At 41.5% G+C, this 17,987-nt stretch overlaps 3 protein-coding genes across 4 annotated transcripts; 1 reads left to right on the top strand and 2 right to left on the bottom strand.

Moving 5' to 3' along the window:
* Window positions 1–102: 102 nt before the first annotated feature.
* LOC135494801 (uncharacterized) lies at window positions 103–3,003 on the bottom strand. Of its 2 annotated transcripts, none has more exons than XM_064783088.1 (6): window positions 2,897–3,003; window positions 2,215–2,360; window positions 1,797–1,905; window positions 1,495–1,571; window positions 1,178–1,243; window positions 103–824 (listed from the first exon to the last, which is right to left on the bottom strand). In XM_064783088.1, the coding sequence occupies exons 2-6, from the start codon at window positions 2,354–2,356 to the stop codon at window positions 490–492; spliced, it is 729 nt and encodes a 242-aa protein (XP_064639158.1). In that variant the 5' UTR covers window positions 2,357–2,360; window positions 2,897–3,003; the 3' UTR covers window positions 103–489. The 2 variants fall into 2 exon arrangements, with proteins under 2 accessions (XP_064639158.1, XP_064639159.1); XM_064783089.1 differs by having other exon boundaries at window positions 2,907–3,003.
* A 48-nt stretch (window positions 3,004–3,051) lies between these two features.
* Window positions 3,052–7,552, top strand: LOC135494575 (transcription initiation factor TFIID subunit 6-like). Its single transcript, XM_064782670.1, has 10 exons — window positions 3,052–3,325; window positions 3,540–3,626; window positions 3,978–4,131; window positions 4,229–4,512; window positions 4,656–4,835; window positions 5,114–5,238; window positions 5,656–5,788; window positions 6,006–6,131; window positions 6,329–6,508; window positions 6,738–7,552. The coding sequence occupies exons 1-10, from the start codon at window positions 3,176–3,178 to the stop codon at window positions 7,176–7,178; spliced, it is 1,860 nt and encodes a 619-aa protein (XP_064638740.1). The 5' UTR covers window positions 3,052–3,175; the 3' UTR covers window positions 7,179–7,552.
* A 2,358-nt stretch (window positions 7,553–9,910) lies between these two features.
* On the bottom strand, window positions 9,911–17,987 carry LOC135494260 (arginine and glutamate-rich protein 1-like). Its single transcript, XM_064782156.1, has 5 exons — window positions 17,684–17,987; window positions 17,232–17,369; window positions 16,825–17,050; window positions 12,287–12,370; window positions 9,911–12,039 (listed from the first exon to the last, which is right to left on the bottom strand). Exons 1-5 carry the CDS (start codon window positions 17,881–17,883, stop codon window positions 11,875–11,877), a joined length of 813 nt encoding a protein of 270 aa, XP_064638226.1. The 5' UTR covers window positions 17,884–17,987; the 3' UTR covers window positions 9,911–11,874.

Genomic DNA, 17,987 nt, shown 5'->3' with positions numbered 1-17,987 from the left:
ACTCTCGTGCAGACAAACTGGGCTTTTCAATCAAATCAAATCTCAATGTCCCAAAAAGATGGTTATCACAAAAAAATTATATAACTAAATCAAGGACATAAATACATGTAGAATGATAATTTATTCATATTTATCACAGAAAAGAATGTCATGATGAATTGCATTGTTCCTACATACATTCGTTATAGACACACACATCCTACTGAAACTACTGTGTACCAACACTCCTCTTTTAGGAGGCCAGTGCACGAGTGTCTGTCACAGTCAAAGTCTTATACAAACGTGAACAGCAGTACATCGATATTCAAGGTGTTCTTGTAGCTAAACGGCAAACTGACGGCAACAATTGGTTGCCCGTTTGATAGAAAAATCTAGTAGCCTTTGTTGACAAAAGCAGCTATATTTCAAGTACCGCCTTTGCCTGAAGGATATCCTCCACTGCTGAATGAGATATCACTATTGCTTTGTCTCTTGTGGCTGTTTTCAAACTCAGAAGGAAATAGAATTTGAATATTTCCTCCGGAAATTGTCTCTAAAAGTTGCGACCGTACTTTCTCTAATCAGTTTATGGTCTCCCCAACCCTTGCGAGTTAAATACGACTGAACAGAATGCGGCATGTGCGTCTTTGGAACCGTTGGCGTGCTGATCCAGACATCGTCTTCTCCATCCTGCCGAAAGGAGCTGGACCGCGACAGATCTGCATCCCATTTGTACGGCAGACGAGCAGACTGCGGCTGAAATCTTGTGGCAGGTGCCATTGTATTGCTTACGGAGTGAGACAGGCGGAAATCTGCAGTTTTAGGTCTTTGGCGCTCCCTGGTATCTGGAGGGAAAAGAACAGAAGATAGGCCCAAGATTTATCAACCAATTGTTCAATAAGTCATCACGGCATCTATTCTTATCCCCTTTTGGGATTTTGCCAAAGATATGACACTCCACTACACGTCATTACTGCATCTTATCCCAATTTAATTTTATTTGGATATTTAATCAATACTTGTATTTCTAACTGTCTATAATTTTAGGACTCATTGAATGATGATAAAAGACATGACAATACATTCATCTAAGTAGTGTAACACCTTGTGATATGATGACATTCAGATATATACAGATAAATAGAGTTTTTAAGCATTGACAGTAGAAAACACTCAACACATGGTTGAGATAACTCACTGAGAAAACCGCCTGCCTTTTGCTTCTTGTAAAACGCTGGATTTTCGCACTCACTTGATCCTGGGACTGAAAGAGAGCAAGAAAACGTACAGCATTATTATCATCGGACGCAAGCAGTCATTTTCACGTTTTGACCATATCTGAGGGTAAGCAGCGGGATCATTTTGATCGGAGTACATTTTTTGATCTATATTTTTCATGAATATTTTCTTCAGTCTTTGAAAACAGTTTTCTGTGGAAAAACATGAATGCCAATAAATGCTCTGTTCTTATGAATGACTTGTTATATTCTCGGTTTCTTCTCTACATATACTTACTACATGTGTTGGTGAATAATTTTTCTTCACAATGACGGCTGGCATCTCGCTCGACTGACTTGTATCTGTTAAATACACTGAAAAAAAGCTTGAACAGATGAATCCTAGTACCAAAATGATACTGCAAAGTCAAGCTTCCAAAGCTCATACCTAAATGGGGAAAAGACCTCAAACTGGTGACAAGCAAGCAAAGAACAAAGACAACAATTTTTTATTCCAGCGCCAAGTGCTTAAATCAAAATAACTTGCAGTGTTTTCCCTTGCTTTTAGATTCAATTCTCATGAGCAGCCAACTTACTTACCATCTTTTCAGCATCATGAACCTGATATTAATTGCATCAGCGAAGATACCATGTTTATCTGGACACTGGAAGTAGCGCCGACCATGGTACAAGCCATTGTGATTACCAACTGAAAAAATGAAGCATCATCAAATATTCAAACTGATGAAATTCAGTGAAGGCAGTAAAGTTACACTTTGTGAATGTCATGGACCAGATAGGAGCACTCTAAACCAGAGGCTGATAGGACTCAGTCCTCAGAGTGCCCTATGCAATGACTGGGGCTGATATTAAAGGAACAAGGACCAGGATCGCTGCAGCAAAGGTCCATGTAAGATGCCATTAGATCTTTGAACCTGGTGGCGGCTGTTTAGGATGAACCGTACATATTTCATATCCTTATATTTGAAAACATTTACAAATCAAATGGCATGCTGACCTGGAGAGTCAAGTTCAACTCCAACCCATTCCCCAGGTTGATTACCAACGCCTCCTTTGTAGCGAACTGTTCCTTTACATATCTTCCCTTCGTACTTCACCTCAACTCGCTGACCAACAACAATATTGTTGAAAAGAACCATGTCGCTGAAGAATAAAACTGAGGGTAAAAGAATCACCCTGGCTACACTGCATTTCAAGTACAAATATTGAGTAGAAAATCAGCCTGCACTACATGCCCTCCAGCATTTCCAGAGACCACACTGAACTATAATGTTAATCCCCAAAAGGGCGGTGCAATGTGCATTGTGTCAAGACTTCACAATACATATCATTGCTCATCTATCTATATGATTCTTTCATCTCTCTGTCTGTCTGTGTCTTGACTTCATGAATTTGTTTGGCAGAGCGTTAACGAAATGTCAAATCTGTTAGTGTTATCAGTAACATCGATGGCATATAACGATTGTGTCGCTGTTGCCATGTGGTGGTGTATGACAAGTGAACTGATTCACTCTTCACAACCTAAAAAGTCAACATGGTCTACATAATCAAGCTAAAGTTTTTCTAAAGCTTGACAAGATGAAGGCACAGAATTGGCCCTGAAAACTCGACTCTTTATAAAAATCAGTGACCACGATTGACCAAACAACAGCTGCTGTATATAAACAAGTTCTTTTTACATCGTTTCACCTGCTTTTAGAAAAATCCGTTCACAAATAACGTTAGATTTTGATGATTTTTTGAGAAAAATATATTATTTTGGTCCACTGACCACCATGTTGTTTGGATGACGTCACCCAGCAACCTCGCGAGATTTCAGCAGGTGCACGAGAAAACAAAATGGTTTCCAAAATTTAATATTTTGCAGAAATCTCCTAATTTTTGTGCTGTTATTGCCATCTATAGAAACTTTTCATAAAATATTTTGTTGCAAATCAAGGCTAAAGTGATCAGGCATCATGAGGCCAAGAGGGGAGAAGAACACCACTTCCCTTGCTGCAGAATCGATCAAAGTTATTTCAGAATCTGTAGGAATTTCTGGACTTTCTGAAGATGCTGCAACAATGCTGGCTGAAGAAACAAGCTACAGACTCAAAAGAGTAGTGCAGGTATACTGGTCATTCATCCTCAAGCCGTCATCGAATTAAGGTGTTCGTGTTGTGATTTTTATCTAATCTTAAGTTGTTGACGTTGGCCCCCATGGCCCATCGCTATCAGCCTCAAACCCCAGGCCCATGGCCCATCCCATTGGATCTTTGCCATGTAAAAATACTTAAGTGAACTCGACTGACAGTAATATACATTGAAATATCTGATTTTCAGGAAGCAGTGAAGTTCATGCATCATGGGAAGAAAAGAAAGCTTACTATGCCTGACCTCGATCACGCTCTAAAAGTCCAGAATGTCGAAGTAGGTATTGATCAGACAAGTATGTTGATGATTGTAGAACCCTCTGGATTGACAAGTGCTGCTCATTATAGAGAGGTGTCCTGATTAGAGAGGTCAAATTGAAGGGAAACAATCAATTTTGGACCAAGGCTAGTGTCCTTATAGAGAGGGTGTCCTTGGGAGAGAGCCGTCCGCAAAGGGAGGTTCCTCTGTATTGAAGTTGATGAGTTATTGGCTGAAAACGTGAAAATGGGGGATGCTTTATCGGACCAATCAGACCTGTGTTATTCCGGAACAACCAACAAGGACAGTTTAGGCAAAGTTTGATATGTACATTGTATTCTATTTTCCAATTATTTTGGGTTTTTTTAGCCCCTATATGGGTTCCACTCAAGAGAATTCATACCATTCCGGTTTGCCTCTGGCGGTGGTCGGGAGCTCCACTTCACTGAGGAGAAAGAGCTTGATCTGCAGGAGTTGGTCAATACACATCCACCAAAGATCCCGATTGATGTCAGTATGAAAGGTAAGGACTTGACAGAAAATGGATTTACTAGCAATATTTGTGTCCTGTTTGTCTCATACAGTTGGAGTATTCATTGTGAATTTTGTGTCTTCTTCAGCTCACTGGCTGGCAGTCGATGGCATCCAGCCATCAATTCCAGAAAATCCCCCGCCAGTCACCAAAGAAATACAGAAGAATGAGAGCGTCGACCCGAGCAATAAACCTACTGTAGAGAAACAGAAAATCAAACCGATGATGGAAGTCACCAAAACGAAACATAAAAAGATGCAGGAATTGGCCAAACTCAAGCCGTACACTAAACATGAACTTTCTATGGAGCAGCAGCTGTATTATAAGGAGATCACTGAGGCTTGTGTGGGTTCAGATGAGTCGAGACGCTCGGTAAGCTTTATTGTGTGGCCAGTTTGATTAGTCTCTGCCGACCACATCGTACCATATATGTATATTGGTATTGCTCAGAAATAATTCCCCCAGTTTTCAACCCGAGCTGAGGCTTGATTCACCGTAACATTTTCTGTTTACAGGAAGCATTGCAGAGTTTGGCCACCGACCCTGGCCTGTACCAGATGCTGCCGCGATTCAGCACGTTCATCTCGGAGGGCGTTAAAATCAACGTGGTCCAAAATAATCTTGCTCTTCTCATCTATTTGATGCGGATGGTCAAGTCGCTCATGGACAACAGCACGCTTTATTTGGAAAAATATGTGAGTGGCTGAAATGGCCTTATATGGTCTTAGATTTACTTTATAGTCCTCATGATAGGTCTGTCAATGATGAAGATTTAAAAAAATGAAATGGTCGCCATTTCGTTAACTATGTCCCATAGCAAACGTGGTATTTATGTTGCCACCAAACGTGATATTTACTACTAATTTTATATGAGCTACTGGTAATTTGTCAGTTTTTAGCTTCACAAACATTTCTATGTTTACGGTTGGGTAGTCTCTATTGTATTCAAATTTTAATACTGTTGTATTTTCAGTTGCACGAGCTCATACCTGCAGTAACAACATGTATAGTCAGTAAGCAGCTGTGTTTGAGGCCTGATGTTGACAATCATTGGGCTTTGAGGGATTTTGCCGCAAGATTGATGGGTCAGATGTGCAGGTAAGGAAAAAGCATTGTATTGTATCCAGTCAGATCTTTAGCACACTGGACTGTGAGTCTGTCAGCAATCAGTCGGAGTGCTTAAAGGCAGATTTGACCTGTGTTGGTGGGGATCATTAGGCAAAGGGTTGGGGAATCATCTAATCATTCTCAAGCTTGTAATGTCTGGCCTTGTAGTGCTGCATGCTCAATATAACAATGACAGTGGCAAGAAATCATCCCATCGTCCCATCAGTGGTCACGCTGAAGCCTGAGCTCTCCCTTGCTGTACAGGTGAGACCACTGGTTGACAAAAGTATCTGGATGTTCTTTAAGAAAGTTCATTGGAGTATAAATATACACAAATTGGACTGAATCACTCTATTATGGCACCAATCCCAATAACTTTTCCAATGATTTCCTTGTGGCATATTTCAGAGCATTCAGTACAAGTACCAACAATATTCAGACCAGGATCACACGAATGTTCACCAAGGCATTACAGAGTGAGAAAGCACCGCTTGCCACGCACTACGGTGCCATTGGTGGTTTGGCTGAACTGGGAACAGAGGTATGACACAGCATCGTGGAATCAATTTCTATTGCCTGTGTTGCGGTTAACTAGCATGAATATCGCAGACTCCATTTCAATTACATGTACTATGGTAAACAAGCATGCGTAAAGTTTTATTTCATTGTAAGAATCACATCTTCTCATTTCCCTAAGATTTAAAACTCCTTGATTGCAATCTGTGTTGTGATGATTGACTTCGACTGTCTCATTTCAGGTGATGAAGACGTTTATTCTGCCCTACATCAAACACGAGGGTGAAAGGATCAAGTTAGTCATGGATTCACCTGTGCTCAATAACGCTGACAAGATAGCGTCAGAACATGTCAGGCAGCTTCTCGTGGTGAGTGTTTCACTTCAGGAGGAAATGACACTAAAATTGAGTACCAGTAATTTTAGAAGGTCTGAAAGCATTTAGGCTTTAGGTCAGCCTGTCATGTGACTGATACAATACACATTTTCATGGCATAGCAACATTCAAGGGGACTCTAGGGAGGCAGACAAGGGTTAGGGTTGATTGACATTTCTATTTTGTTTCAGAACAAGTTGACTCCAGTTCTTAAGGGCATGATTAATGCCCCACAGACATTGGAAGAGTATACCACAGAGTATGGCTACCTGGGCCAACTCCTCCATGCAAGTGTCATCAAGGCGAAGTCCTCTACCACCACTGCCAGTTCTACAGTCACGTCATCCAGGCCAACCATTACTATTCCACAGGTAAGAGAGTATTTGTATGTGGAGGTCAGTCCCCAATGCTGTTGGACAATTTTGTCAAGCCTTGTAGCATAACTTTTAGAGATTTATAGATTTGTGATTCATGAACATGAAAACAGGATTTATATGCTCCTTATCAAGTTGTGGACTCCGATGTAAAGTCACAACATGTAGAAGGACCCTTTGCTTGTTATCACAATCCAATTAGTAATCTTTACTCCGTCTATTGCAGGCAAGACCCCAGCAGGTTCTTCTCCAGTCTCTTGCCTCACCACGCACGCCAATCACACCACGACTTCCCGGGACCATCACACTGCCAAAAACACCCAGCACCCCATCGGGGACAGGACAACAAAAATACGTCATTGTCACCTCACAGAGACCATCAACCCCAAGCACTCCACAACCACAATCGATGAACACTGCCGGGTCGGGGGCCCAGACGGTTGTGAAAATTGTCTCGGCCCCAAGTCCTAGTACCACGAGTTCGACTCCAAAAATCGTTGTGGTTTCACTCCCCCAGACCTCGCCGGGTGTGACGACATTCTCCAATAGCGGCAGTATGTCAACTTCTCACGAGATGGGGATGAAAAGCATGTTCAGTTCCAGTGTTATCAAGACCGAGGGGAAAGCAGACACTGTTGTGAAAATGGAAACTGATAATTCACAGTGACACTGATTGAGTGCGCTTTTTCAAAAACTGTTACAACCTGTCACCTCTACGGGACAGTCTCTGGTGTTGTGCTTTGAGTGAAAAGACAAGAAAATTGGTATTGGTCAATGAAGAACTCTCAAAAGTCCTTTGTTTGACAGTCACAACCCGTCTTCTCTGCCTCTAGTGTTGTGCTTTTGACTGTAAAGACCAGAATATCATTTTTGGTTTTGCTCAATATCTGGCATTCCTTCATACATGACCAGGTGAAGGTGCCTTGATGCCAAGTAAAACCAGAATCAAGATCATGTTGATAAAAACTGCAGAACAATGTTATATGCTGTCAAGTAATGTTTTGTATGAAATGAACCATAGGATGAGAAATACATCTTCAATTTGTGTATAAGTTGCTTCGCGTCTTTATTTTTCATATTTTGACCGTTTGACACATTAAGAGTGTCCCACGACAGTCTTACGAACACTGTGAGAGAGTTGAGACAGTCACAAGCAGATCCTAACTGGTCCACTGTTGGCTCTACAGTCTTACGAACACTGTGAGAGAGTTGAGACAATCACAACCAGATCCTAACTAGACCACTGTTGGCTCTACAGTCATACGAACACTGTGAGAGAGTTGAGACAGTCACAAGCAGATCCTAACTGGCCCACTGTTGGCTCTACAGTCTTACGAACACTGTGAGAGAGTTGAGACAGTCACAAGCAGATCCTAACTGGTCCACTGTCACCTCTACAGTCTTACGAACACTGTGAGAGAGTTGAGACAGTCACAACCAGATCTTAACTGGTCCACTGTTGACTCTACAGTCATACGAACACTGTGAGAGAGTTGAGACAGTCACAACCAGATCTTAACTGGTCCACTGTTGACTCTACAGTCTTACGAACACTGTGAGAGAGTCGAGACAATCACAACCAGATCCTAACTAGACCACTGTTGGCTCTACAGTCTTACGAACACTGTGAGAGAGTTGAGACAGTCACAACCAGATCCTAACTAGACCACTGTTGGCTCTACTGTCTTGCCAACATAGTGAGAGAGTTGAGACAGTCACAACCTGATCCTAACGAGACCACTGTTGGCTCTACTGTCTTGCCAACACAGTGGAGGGAGTTGAGACAGTCACAACCATATCCTAACTGGTCCACTGCTGGCTCTACAGTCCTGCCAACACAGCGAAAGAGTTGAGATCAGACAGTCACAACCTGATCCTAACTGGTCCACTGTTGGCTCTACAGTCTTACCAACACAGTGAGAGAGTTGAGACAATCACTCTAGAACATGATTCGGACATCGTCTCAACCAATCTCTCTCGCACCAAAAGGCCATACTATTGCAACCCTTCTTGGAAATACAATGTATCATCAGAAAAAGAGCTGTAAAAACCAGAGCGCATGGAGACTTTGTCACAACCCGTCTCTGCCACACCAAACCGTACTTTGGTTGACATTGGGACATATGATAAACAGAAAAGGACTTGGACAGCCCTGGGACATAAAGACATCGTCACAATCTGTTTCCGTCGTACCAAGTAGCCTTTCTGTGTTGCAATCTTTCTTCATATACAGGATGAAACAGAAAGGGACCTGGACAGCCCTGGGACATGAAGACATCGTCACAATCTGTTTCCGTCGTACCAAGTAGCCATTCTGTGTTGCAATCTTTCTTGATATACAGGATGAAACAGAAAGGGACCTGGACAGCGCTGGGACATGAAGACATTGCCACAACCTGTTTCCCTGCTGCCGAAGACAGCCATTGCCATACTGTTGCATTTTTTTTGTTATACAGGTCACAGGATGAAACACAGAGAAGGACCTGACCAGTCCAAGGACATGAAGACATCGTCACAACCTATATGTGTGGCCCCTAAGGGCCGTGTGACAATCTTGCTTGCCATACCAGATGTAAGATGTAAAACCAGACGAACACGAAGACATCGTCACAATCTATCTCTGTAGCATCAAGTGGCCATACTGTTGCAATCTTTCTTGCTACTGATGAATCAGAAAATGATCTGTTGTGCCCTAGGCCATGAAGACATCGTCACAACCTATCTCTGCTTCACCAACTGCTGGCCATACTGCGTTGCAATCTTTCTTGCAATACATGATGTATCAGAAACGGATCTGAACGGTCCCAAGACATGAAGACATCGTCACATCCTATCTCTAATGCCCAAACTGGCCATGTGTTGCTATCTTTTTTGCTTTATACAGGATGCATAAGAAGAGGTACGTGCTGCAGAACCAAAAGGGTTTGGTGACATCGTCACAACCTATCTCTATCCAAATGGCCACACTGTTGCAATATTTCTTGCCATGTCATGTATGTGGGATAAAACAGAAGATTCCGAGCAGCCCTGGGACATGGAGACAATGTCACGACCCAGCTTCTTTGGCAGCATGCAATATTTTTGGTTGTACAGGATGAAACAGAAAAGGATCTGAATGGCCCCCGAGACATGGAGACATTGTCACAACCCAGGCTTTCAGAGATTTCTTCTGCATTCAGGTTAACATGACCAGCATGGCCTCAGCTCAAATCAGCAGTTTCCTGCAGGTCTTTGGCATTTCCCACAGCTTTGTTTTCAGTGACTTTGGCTCCAGCCAAAAGCCCTGTCTTCTTCTCATCAAGGCCGTTCATCAAAGGAACAATCATGCAGAATGTGTCTTGGTGTTTAGTTGCCAAGTTTTATCAGGCGTGAAAGAAAACTAAGACAACTAAATACTCGTTTTTCTGAAAAAAAGTTTATTCTGTATGTGATGCATGCCATTACACAGAAGCAAATTTCTAGAATGGTAAAGGAGCGTGAAACGAGAAACTGAACAGCACAGAAATGCCCTAACACCCCCCTCCCCCCACTCAACAATATATTTCCAAGTGCATGCTTGAAACCTTTCCCCAAAGGTGACATACATGCCAAGTTCAACACACCCACAAGCACAGTTTTTCTAAGGTCAGCTTTTGTGGCTGCGTTTTGACCATAAAGATACCCAGAAAACTCTTTGGTTTAGGCTCTCTAGCAGACACCTACATCGATCATCCTCTTCATATTCCCTACAACCAGTCAGGCAAGGACCCTACAAATAGAAGTTGTCGCCACTTCTGGCTTTGGAAGTCAAACAGGTAGGGCCAAAGGATGAACGGCGAAATAGCTTCTTCAGGAGACAACTCGCCTAGGATCCTTGCCTGACTGTCAACAGCATGACATAAATCCTGAAGTCAGCAACGGTCGACTAGCCAATAGATTTCCAGTCCATGTCAAGGTTATCTATTGTATTGGACCGCTAACAACTGCTACCACCTTTTGCCAATATAGCCCCTCTTTAGCATCCCTATTTCCAAGTGTCCCTGAATTTTAACCACACTTAATGCATAAATGGACTGCCCCTTGAAATGTGTTGTAAGAAAAATACTGTGTCGACGGAATTAAGCTGGTTGAATGGCACCTGTAAAAAGGTCTGTTATACATGCAATAGGACTATGTGTGACAGGCGCCACTCAACTGGCTTAATATCTTCAACACAGTATGTACCGGTATGTACAATCAAACAAATTAGTTATCCTTAAGATATGTGAAAGGCGAGTCCAAATTAAGTAGTCCCATCAATTTGAGCAATCCTGAACTGAAAGCTTGAAATCTGATGATCCCCCACCCAATTTCCTTCCCTTTGCACTGCTACAACAATTAGTTTTGACAGCATCGAGCCCCAAGACAGATAGGTTCCCACCCGTAAAACCCCAGGCTTAGTCAATTCCGAGGAACCAACCCCCCTCCCACAACCCCTAGCCGGGCCAATTCCCCAAAATACGCCAACATTTTCCCCTCACATCTACTAAATACAAACCTGTAGTTCATAAGCTGACTATCATTCATCAAGTTTATTTTCCATTTTCCAAGTCAGAAAGCAAATAATGATGTTATTCAAACTGCCTGATTCAAGTATTGGGTTGTGATCAATTCACTGATGAGGAGGCAATTAGGATTGAAATTCAACCCTCAGCGTTGATCCATGTTACATGTAAGGTAGCAAACCATCTCAGGCAATACCAGATTTCCTTTGAAATTCTTGTGGGTTTTGGTATTTCAACACAGACCCTTATGATTTGGGGTTTTAATCTTTGGCATTTTGAATTGCATCCTTCATTGCTTAAAAGATTTGGATAAATCAAGCATCATTTATTATCGACAGTCTGGCAGCATAGCGCAAAACTGCTTTTTAAAAGTCTGAGACTATCAAATCACTCTATGCGGATGAAATATTTACAAACACCACAAAGTCTAGTAGTTCATCCTCAGCTGTAGAATGTGCCCAGAGGCAGTGAATTGTTCTTCCATCTTGTTCCACGAAGGTAGAACTATCGTCATTTGAATTTGACACGAAACCACCTCGTCCCCACACCCACACTGGCACACCTGCTCCCAATCCTCATCAGAATGATTCCATTTTCAGATGACATCAGCGCGGTATTCACAAACAATTGCATCATACACTTGAAATCTTCCGAGAATTCGCCACACAGCAGAACAACCCACCAACCTTGTTGGTTTCGAGAACATGACACAAGCTCATAAACAAAACGGCACGAACCGAGGACACTAGAGGCGGACAGAGCTACGAACAAGGACACGCTAACGTGTTGAAGAGAGTGCACATCACTCAGTTTACGAGCATCCTAACCCCTCATCAAGCATCATACTTTTCCGCCGAGCGAAAACGAGATTTTTCCCCTCGCGTTCTTTTTGTTGAGTATCACCTCCTGGTCTTTTTGTTTTTTCTTGCGCTGCTCATCTTCAAGCTTTTGACGCTCTTCTAACATTTTGCGCTGATCTTCGACGAGTTTAAGCTGCTCTTCGGCCTGAAGAGAATGGATAAGTTCATGTTACGAGATGCATAATGACACAACTGCGGTTGGTTCAACAACAAAAGAAACACTTTGTCAACAGCCTTGGCCAGGAGTGTACTAACACTAGCCAACAAGATACCAGAAGTCTGACACAAAGTCTTTCATTTAGTGGTAGAATTTTCACCATTTCGTAGTCGCTGATTGAATGGCCCGAACACCCAAGCCACAATCGACAGAACGCCAAATGCATCATACTCACCAATTTCTTTTGTGCCTCCTCTATTTTTCGATTATTCTCTTCCATAATTTGTTCAAGGTCTGCCCTCTTTTTCATCTCCTCTTCCTTAAAAAACAAATTGTGCCATGGTAACATACTAGTTTTTTCATGTCAACCAAAAAAAATAACACAATTTTTAAAGCATCATTTCCCATTTTCCTGTGACATATTTTCACCACATATTTTCAAAAAGGTTTCTTATACATGTGCATTTTGAAAAGTTATTTTAAAAATATTTATACACAAGGCAACTTTGCAGGGTTGGTTTAGTTCGGAAAAGTTGTGGGCACTGTGATAAAAAACGCAATTTCATGTAAACTTAGATATCAAAGAAATCATGTTTGCAAACCGGGTTACCATACATGTACAACATGTACAATATTTGAAACCAAAAGTCTTTTTAGGTAAATATTGATCTGATATTAACACCAGGACCTGCCAACCCCAGTAGTCCAAACGATACTACAACTTGATTTAGGAGTATTTTCAGTAAAATTATCCCAATTTTGGAGTATGCTAGTGATTACTACCAACATTCAGTGTACATCTAGGGCATTTTCCTTTGCAACATCTATCTAGACCTCAAGTACAGTAGTATGTTTTTCATCAACGTTAGTCGAAAGGAGACTGATATGAAAAACGCAATTATTGGCAACTCCGAATTCCCTATCAAAACGTGAATGGATATTTTTACATAATTTTCTGAAGGAGCAGTGGACCTCAATCCGGTTAATCTGTCATTTTCTTGAAAGTTTTTTTATGAAGCTTGGTAGAAAATCGAAAATAAGTGGCTCCAGTTATGTAACTAGTTTGACATTTTCATTTTTGCCGGTTTTGAAAAGTTCAGATTTTCCATTTCCCTGACCAGACCTCTGATCAATATGTGACAAAACTGCGGGCAGCACAGATGTCGCAGGGGAAGTTTTCAGTATCAGAAGTCCGGGGGGAAAATGGTCGTTTTGCCGGTGACTTACACATAGCTGTGAGCGCTTTCATACGTACTCCTGCATTCGTTGCCAGTGAACTGAGTCACCGTTAAATACAAGCCTATACCTCGACGTCATTTCCCGATTTCTTCAGCAAGAGAATCCTGCAGTTCCATCCGGGAGGGTGGCAGGCCTTTCAATTCCACCCAAAACATGCCTAAAACCCCACCCCACAGTCTAGCACAAAATGTTCTCACATTCAAAAAGTTCATGAATAGCCTAAAAACAATTCAATCTTGTACTCTCTCCCCCTAGAAACTGCCAGCGATGGTCATCCTTCTCCTAAATATGCAGAAAATCCACCCCTGGAATAAAGTTGGTTACTCAGAGAATAAATGCAACACGCATTCAGCATAAAACAAGTAACATATTTTCTCAATGCAAATATGCAAAAATTACTATTCAGAGGATAAGAATACTTGCTTATTTCCAGTTTGTGATAAGATCCAAAGTTACAAGACCCCAGCTGAAACTAAGTGTAGCTATTACAATAATAAAACACAGGTCATAACTGGTGGTGAGAATAAAATAGCTACAAGTATTATATATGGGTTCTTGTAAGGTGAATTGTCAGTTAGGAAAGAGAGTGTCCATCCTGACTACTTGGCCAGAGAGCAGTTAGGACAGTCATGAGAATTAGATACGTATATTTTCATTCCACTTTGCGAGTTTGTAGGTAAACATCAAACACTTGCAAGACAAGTCAATTTCTAAACTGTTGTCTAAAGGCCCTATTTTCGAAAGCTGATGAAACAACGGTGATTGGATCCTAAAATTGATGTCAGCAGTTGAAATCGCAGAAACAGCTACGAGTAGAAAGAATCTTCGAAACTCCTTGAACTTTTTTTGAAATCAGTGACAACCACACCATAGAAACCAATTCTGGCTTAACATTGTGCTCTTGACACTAACTGACACTCAACTCCAGCATGATAGAGGGTACCGATATTTCATCTTGTCTTCATATGGGCACAAAATTGAGGCATATTTCACCACTATTGGCCTGTTGGAGTACCAATTGGTTCAATTTCCTGTCCTAGGTACAGATTTGGATTTCTAATGAAACTTGGGGGAAAATAGCAATAACGGTGTTAATCTTGATGTTTCATTTTTTAAAACTTTTTCACAACCGTTCAAAATCTTTGCCCTGAAGTTCTGATACCCACCTACACCAATTAAGACGACTTCAAGCAGTACTTGGTAACATTCACTGAAGAGATGGCCTTTACACTTTAGGTCTTCTTCACGTTGCCACGGAGACCAAAGGGTAAAGGTCAACCTGAGGGATGTTGCCAAATACTGCCCTAAAATGGAATGAAAATACCACATGATGAATATGCCACACGGTAGTGCAAGTCAGGAGTTCACAGTTAGGTTTTCACACACAAAGTGACAGTCAACATGCACCTTGTCAAATGTACTGGAGACAACAGTGGGAATCTTTTTTTCTCTCAAAGGACACAAGTCACAGAAACATCAACCAAATCTTATCCCACAAACTATTTTGATGTTTACAGCTGAAGGCTTATATCTCAGTCACACAACAGGTTACATGCATTTGACTGAAAGGCCTGGACAACTTAATAAACCTGGAGTAACAAGTTTCTTTCTTTCAGCGAGGGGTGTTGCCTCCAATACATCTGTCAAACCGCCACCAAAGCACAGATAGATCGCACCATGGTTGTCTAATATCATACAAACTTGTTCTTATCTTTTTAGCTGATTTTTAAGGGACAGTGAAAGCTGCAGAGCCAATGAGGCAGCCTATGCAATCGTATTTACATTGAAACAAAAATATTAATCATTATTTTTCCAAATTTTCGAAAAATAGTTTTTGCTGTATCATGAATAAAACGAGACACACAACAACAGAATTTGTGATTTCAAACATCATATTTCAGTTGATATATTGTATGATTTGTTATACAAATGTTTTTATTACCAAAACATGCAAGAATTTTGCGAAAAAACTACACAATACATGTAATTTTACCACAAAAATTTGTATGATTGTGTGGGGCATTTTATAACGAACAAAATTGCAGATTACTTGCCTAAATAGCAAAGTTTTAAATTGCACTAGAAGAAGCAAAGCAATTCACAGCAAATAAAGGTTTGCGGCATTCAGCTTAAAGAAATTATTTTTTATTGAATGACTCTCAAATGTGTGAGTCTGTGAGTAAGCAATTGCAAAATAGGAGGAACTATTTCGCATTGTCACACGATCTCACTTTCCCGGGGTCAAAGCTGAGCTGACCCCACCAGACACCCACACAATCAAAAATTATATAACAAATGAAGGAAGAAACACATAACTAAAAGAGAGAATGCACGAACATTGAAGACACTGAGGACTGGAATGGGACCTTGCGGAAAACCTGGCCAGAGCCCAAACAGACTGCACCATATCATCAACCAAAATCTCACGTCTCCACTCCAGCCCTAAGTACCTCTATGCCAATATGCAAATCGAGGGTACATGAAACACGAGGCAGGAATATAAACATGGGGGACTCTTCTTATTTTTCACATTTTGTGTCCAAAGAGATTTGATTACACAACATAGTCTGTTCACAACAGACTATATAGAATTGGAACGGCATATTCATCATTTTCTTTTCCATTCCTGCCTCATGCCTCAAGTGTAAATTGCAGGGACTATCATTTATGCCACAAAGAACACAATATGTATTCATCACACCACCAAATTATCATTCATGAATATGGGCCAGAAAGTGTAAAATTTTGCACAGCAGTTGAAGGCAAGAACATGGAATGACCAAACAGAACGCTTTTTGAAAATATCATAAAGACTCTTTGAACAGATCAGATCAATTCCAGTCTATCAAATCACAAACGATTGGTACCATTTTCTTTCAACTCTCAAATCATAGTTCTACCAAGGTGATACCTGACATGAGCAAGAGGGATGATTCTATACATTTTAGAAAGTTTGAATTATAAAACTTAGACATGTTTAAATACTGAGAGTGTTGCATGTACATGTAGAAGAATATCACATGTTAGACACAAGTTTTTTAAACAACGACTCTGTTGAAAAATAACCACAAAAAAGGCAACAAAACTAGGTAGGATATGATCATTCCAATGTTCTTGCCTTCTTCTTGCATTAGGGAAATTCATTTTGAAGCCACCACCGTGTTGTACAGGAGGCAGGCTGTGCTGCTGTAGTCGACCAGGGCGAAACCTAGCCCGACAGATCTCTTGACGGAGCTTTTTTCACCTCACAAATTCTCAGAGACCGAGTCTTATCGTTTGTTTCTGTTTCATACAAGGATAGGTGTATCCAAGGCAAAAAGTTAACAGAGCTGTAACTGGGGATGGTAATAACATCAAATCACATCCGTAGAGACTTGTCAGAACTTCACCAAGGCAGACTAAAACAGCACTGCAAGTGCAAAAAAACAGTTGCGCTGGAATTAATGGTAATGTAATGGTTTAACTTGGGTAACCCCTGCTCTGGCCGCTGCCCAGAGCCACGCCCACCCCACAACAAATCAGATGTATTCGTACCTCTTTTACACGCTGGCTCTCCAGTTCTACAGCCCGCTGTTTCTCTAACTCCTCCATCATCTGTTTTTCCATGATGCTTTTTGCCTCCTCGACTCTCCGCAGGACCTCTTCTTCGATCTCCTCACTTCGCTTGGCAAGTTCTTCCTCCACCCTCTTGGCAACCAGTTCTTCCACCCTCTTGGCTACCTCCTCCTCTATTAATTTTTCTTCCATTTCTTTCTGTCGACTGCAAATAAAGAAGTTCTCAAATGAAAAGTTGGCAGCTGAGACTTACAAACTACACTTGAATCTCCCTTAGCGGACACCTCTCTATTAGGACACACTTCTATAATAGACACCAAGGATGGATGTCATTTGTGACTTGGACTGTAGGTGCAATTATCTCCAATCTCCATCACTCTGCTTACATAAGCCGCTGGCGTTCCTGTTCCAGATTTCTCTCCTCCTCTTCTCGCCGCTTGGCCTCTTCAATCTTTTTGGTGAGTTCTTTTGAGTAGTCGCTTTCATCAGTACTTGAGCTGCTACTCGATGAATATGAACGTTTTCTGAAATGAACACAGCTATACATTTACAATCTACGTGAATTCAAAACTCGTATATAAGACGATCGTTTTCATATCAAAGGATGTACTATCAGATTCTTAGTGTTGGCATTCAATGATTCATAGGCAAGCAGCATGACCATCGACACACGTCTAGACACGAATGCCCGTGCTCCGTGACTGACTGGTCATTCCACCCAATGAGTTGAATGACCCATGGCCATGTCCACGATGTAGTCACTATGGCCGGACACGCCCAGACCATACATACATGCCCCATGTACAGCATAGGACAAAATACTGACAAAAGCCCAAACCTGCTAGCTTTGGAGCTTTTACGATCTCTGTCGTTTCGACGATCTCTGCTCCTGCTGCGCGATCTCGTTGTGTGTCTGCTGGCAGTGCTGCTGGTTTTTCGGTTTCTGTCGCGAGATCTGGAGCGCGTTCTACGCTTTTTGTGCTTATTTCGGTGTCTATGTTTACTAGACGACCGACTTCTACTTCTTGATCTACCCATTTTTATCTATAAATATGTTATTTTGACGTTATAGATGTGTTAACATGATAAAACATGCAAAAAGAACGACTCGATTTCGTCAACACGAAAACATGGCCGCCGGC

The sequence above is a fragment of the Lineus longissimus genome, chromosome 10 (assembly GCF_910592395.1).
Source record: "Lineus longissimus chromosome 10, tnLinLong1.2, whole genome shotgun sequence".
Taxonomy (NCBI): Eukaryota; Metazoa; Nemertea; class Pilidiophora; order Heteronemertea; family Lineidae; genus Lineus; species Lineus longissimus.
Note: the sequence above shows the minus strand (reverse complement) of the source record. Positions and strands in the feature narration are given on the sequence as shown.

What these genes read in the sequence shown, in the direction of transcription:
- LOC135494801 (XM_064783088.1), bottom strand. Translation starts at nt 2,356, where the DNA reads ATGGTTCTTTTCAACAATATTGTTGTTGGTCAGCGAGTTGAGGTGAAG. An exon ending in ATTATTCACCAACACATGTA is followed by an intron (nt 1,244 to 1,494) that starts GTAAGTATATGT and finishes GCTCTCTTTCAG; the next exon opens with TCCCAGGATCAAGTGAGTGC. An exon ending in AAAGGCAGGCGGTTTTCTCA is followed by an intron (nt 825 to 1,177) that starts GTGAGTTATCTC and finishes TTTTCCCTCCAG; the next exon opens with ATACCAGGGAGCGCCAAAGA.
- LOC135494575 (XM_064782670.1), top strand. Translation starts at nt 3,176, where the DNA reads ATGAGGCCAAGAGGGGAGAAGAACACCACTTCCCTTGCTGCAGAATCG. An exon ending in CAGATGAGTCGAGACGCTCG is followed by an intron (nt 4,513 to 4,655) that starts GTAAGCTTTATT and finishes TTCTGTTTACAG; the next exon opens with GAAGCATTGCAGAGTTTGGC. An exon ending in CAACCATTACTATTCCACAG is followed by an intron (nt 6,509 to 6,737) that starts GTAAGAGAGTAT and finishes CGTCTATTGCAG; the next exon opens with GCAAGACCCCAGCAGGTTCT.
- LOC135494260 (XM_064782156.1), bottom strand. Translation starts at nt 17,883, where the DNA reads ATGGGTAGATCAAGAAGTAGAAGTCGGTCGTCTAGTAAACATAGACAC. An exon ending in CAGGAACGCCAGCGGCTTAT is followed by an intron (nt 17,051 to 17,231) that starts GTAAGCAGAGTG and finishes CTTTATTTGCAG; the next exon opens with TCGACAGAAAGAAATGGAAG. An exon ending in AGAGCCAGCGTGTAAAAGAG is followed by an intron (nt 12,371 to 16,824) that starts GTACGAATACAT and finishes TTGTTTTTTAAG; the next exon opens with GAAGAGGAGATGAAAAAGAG.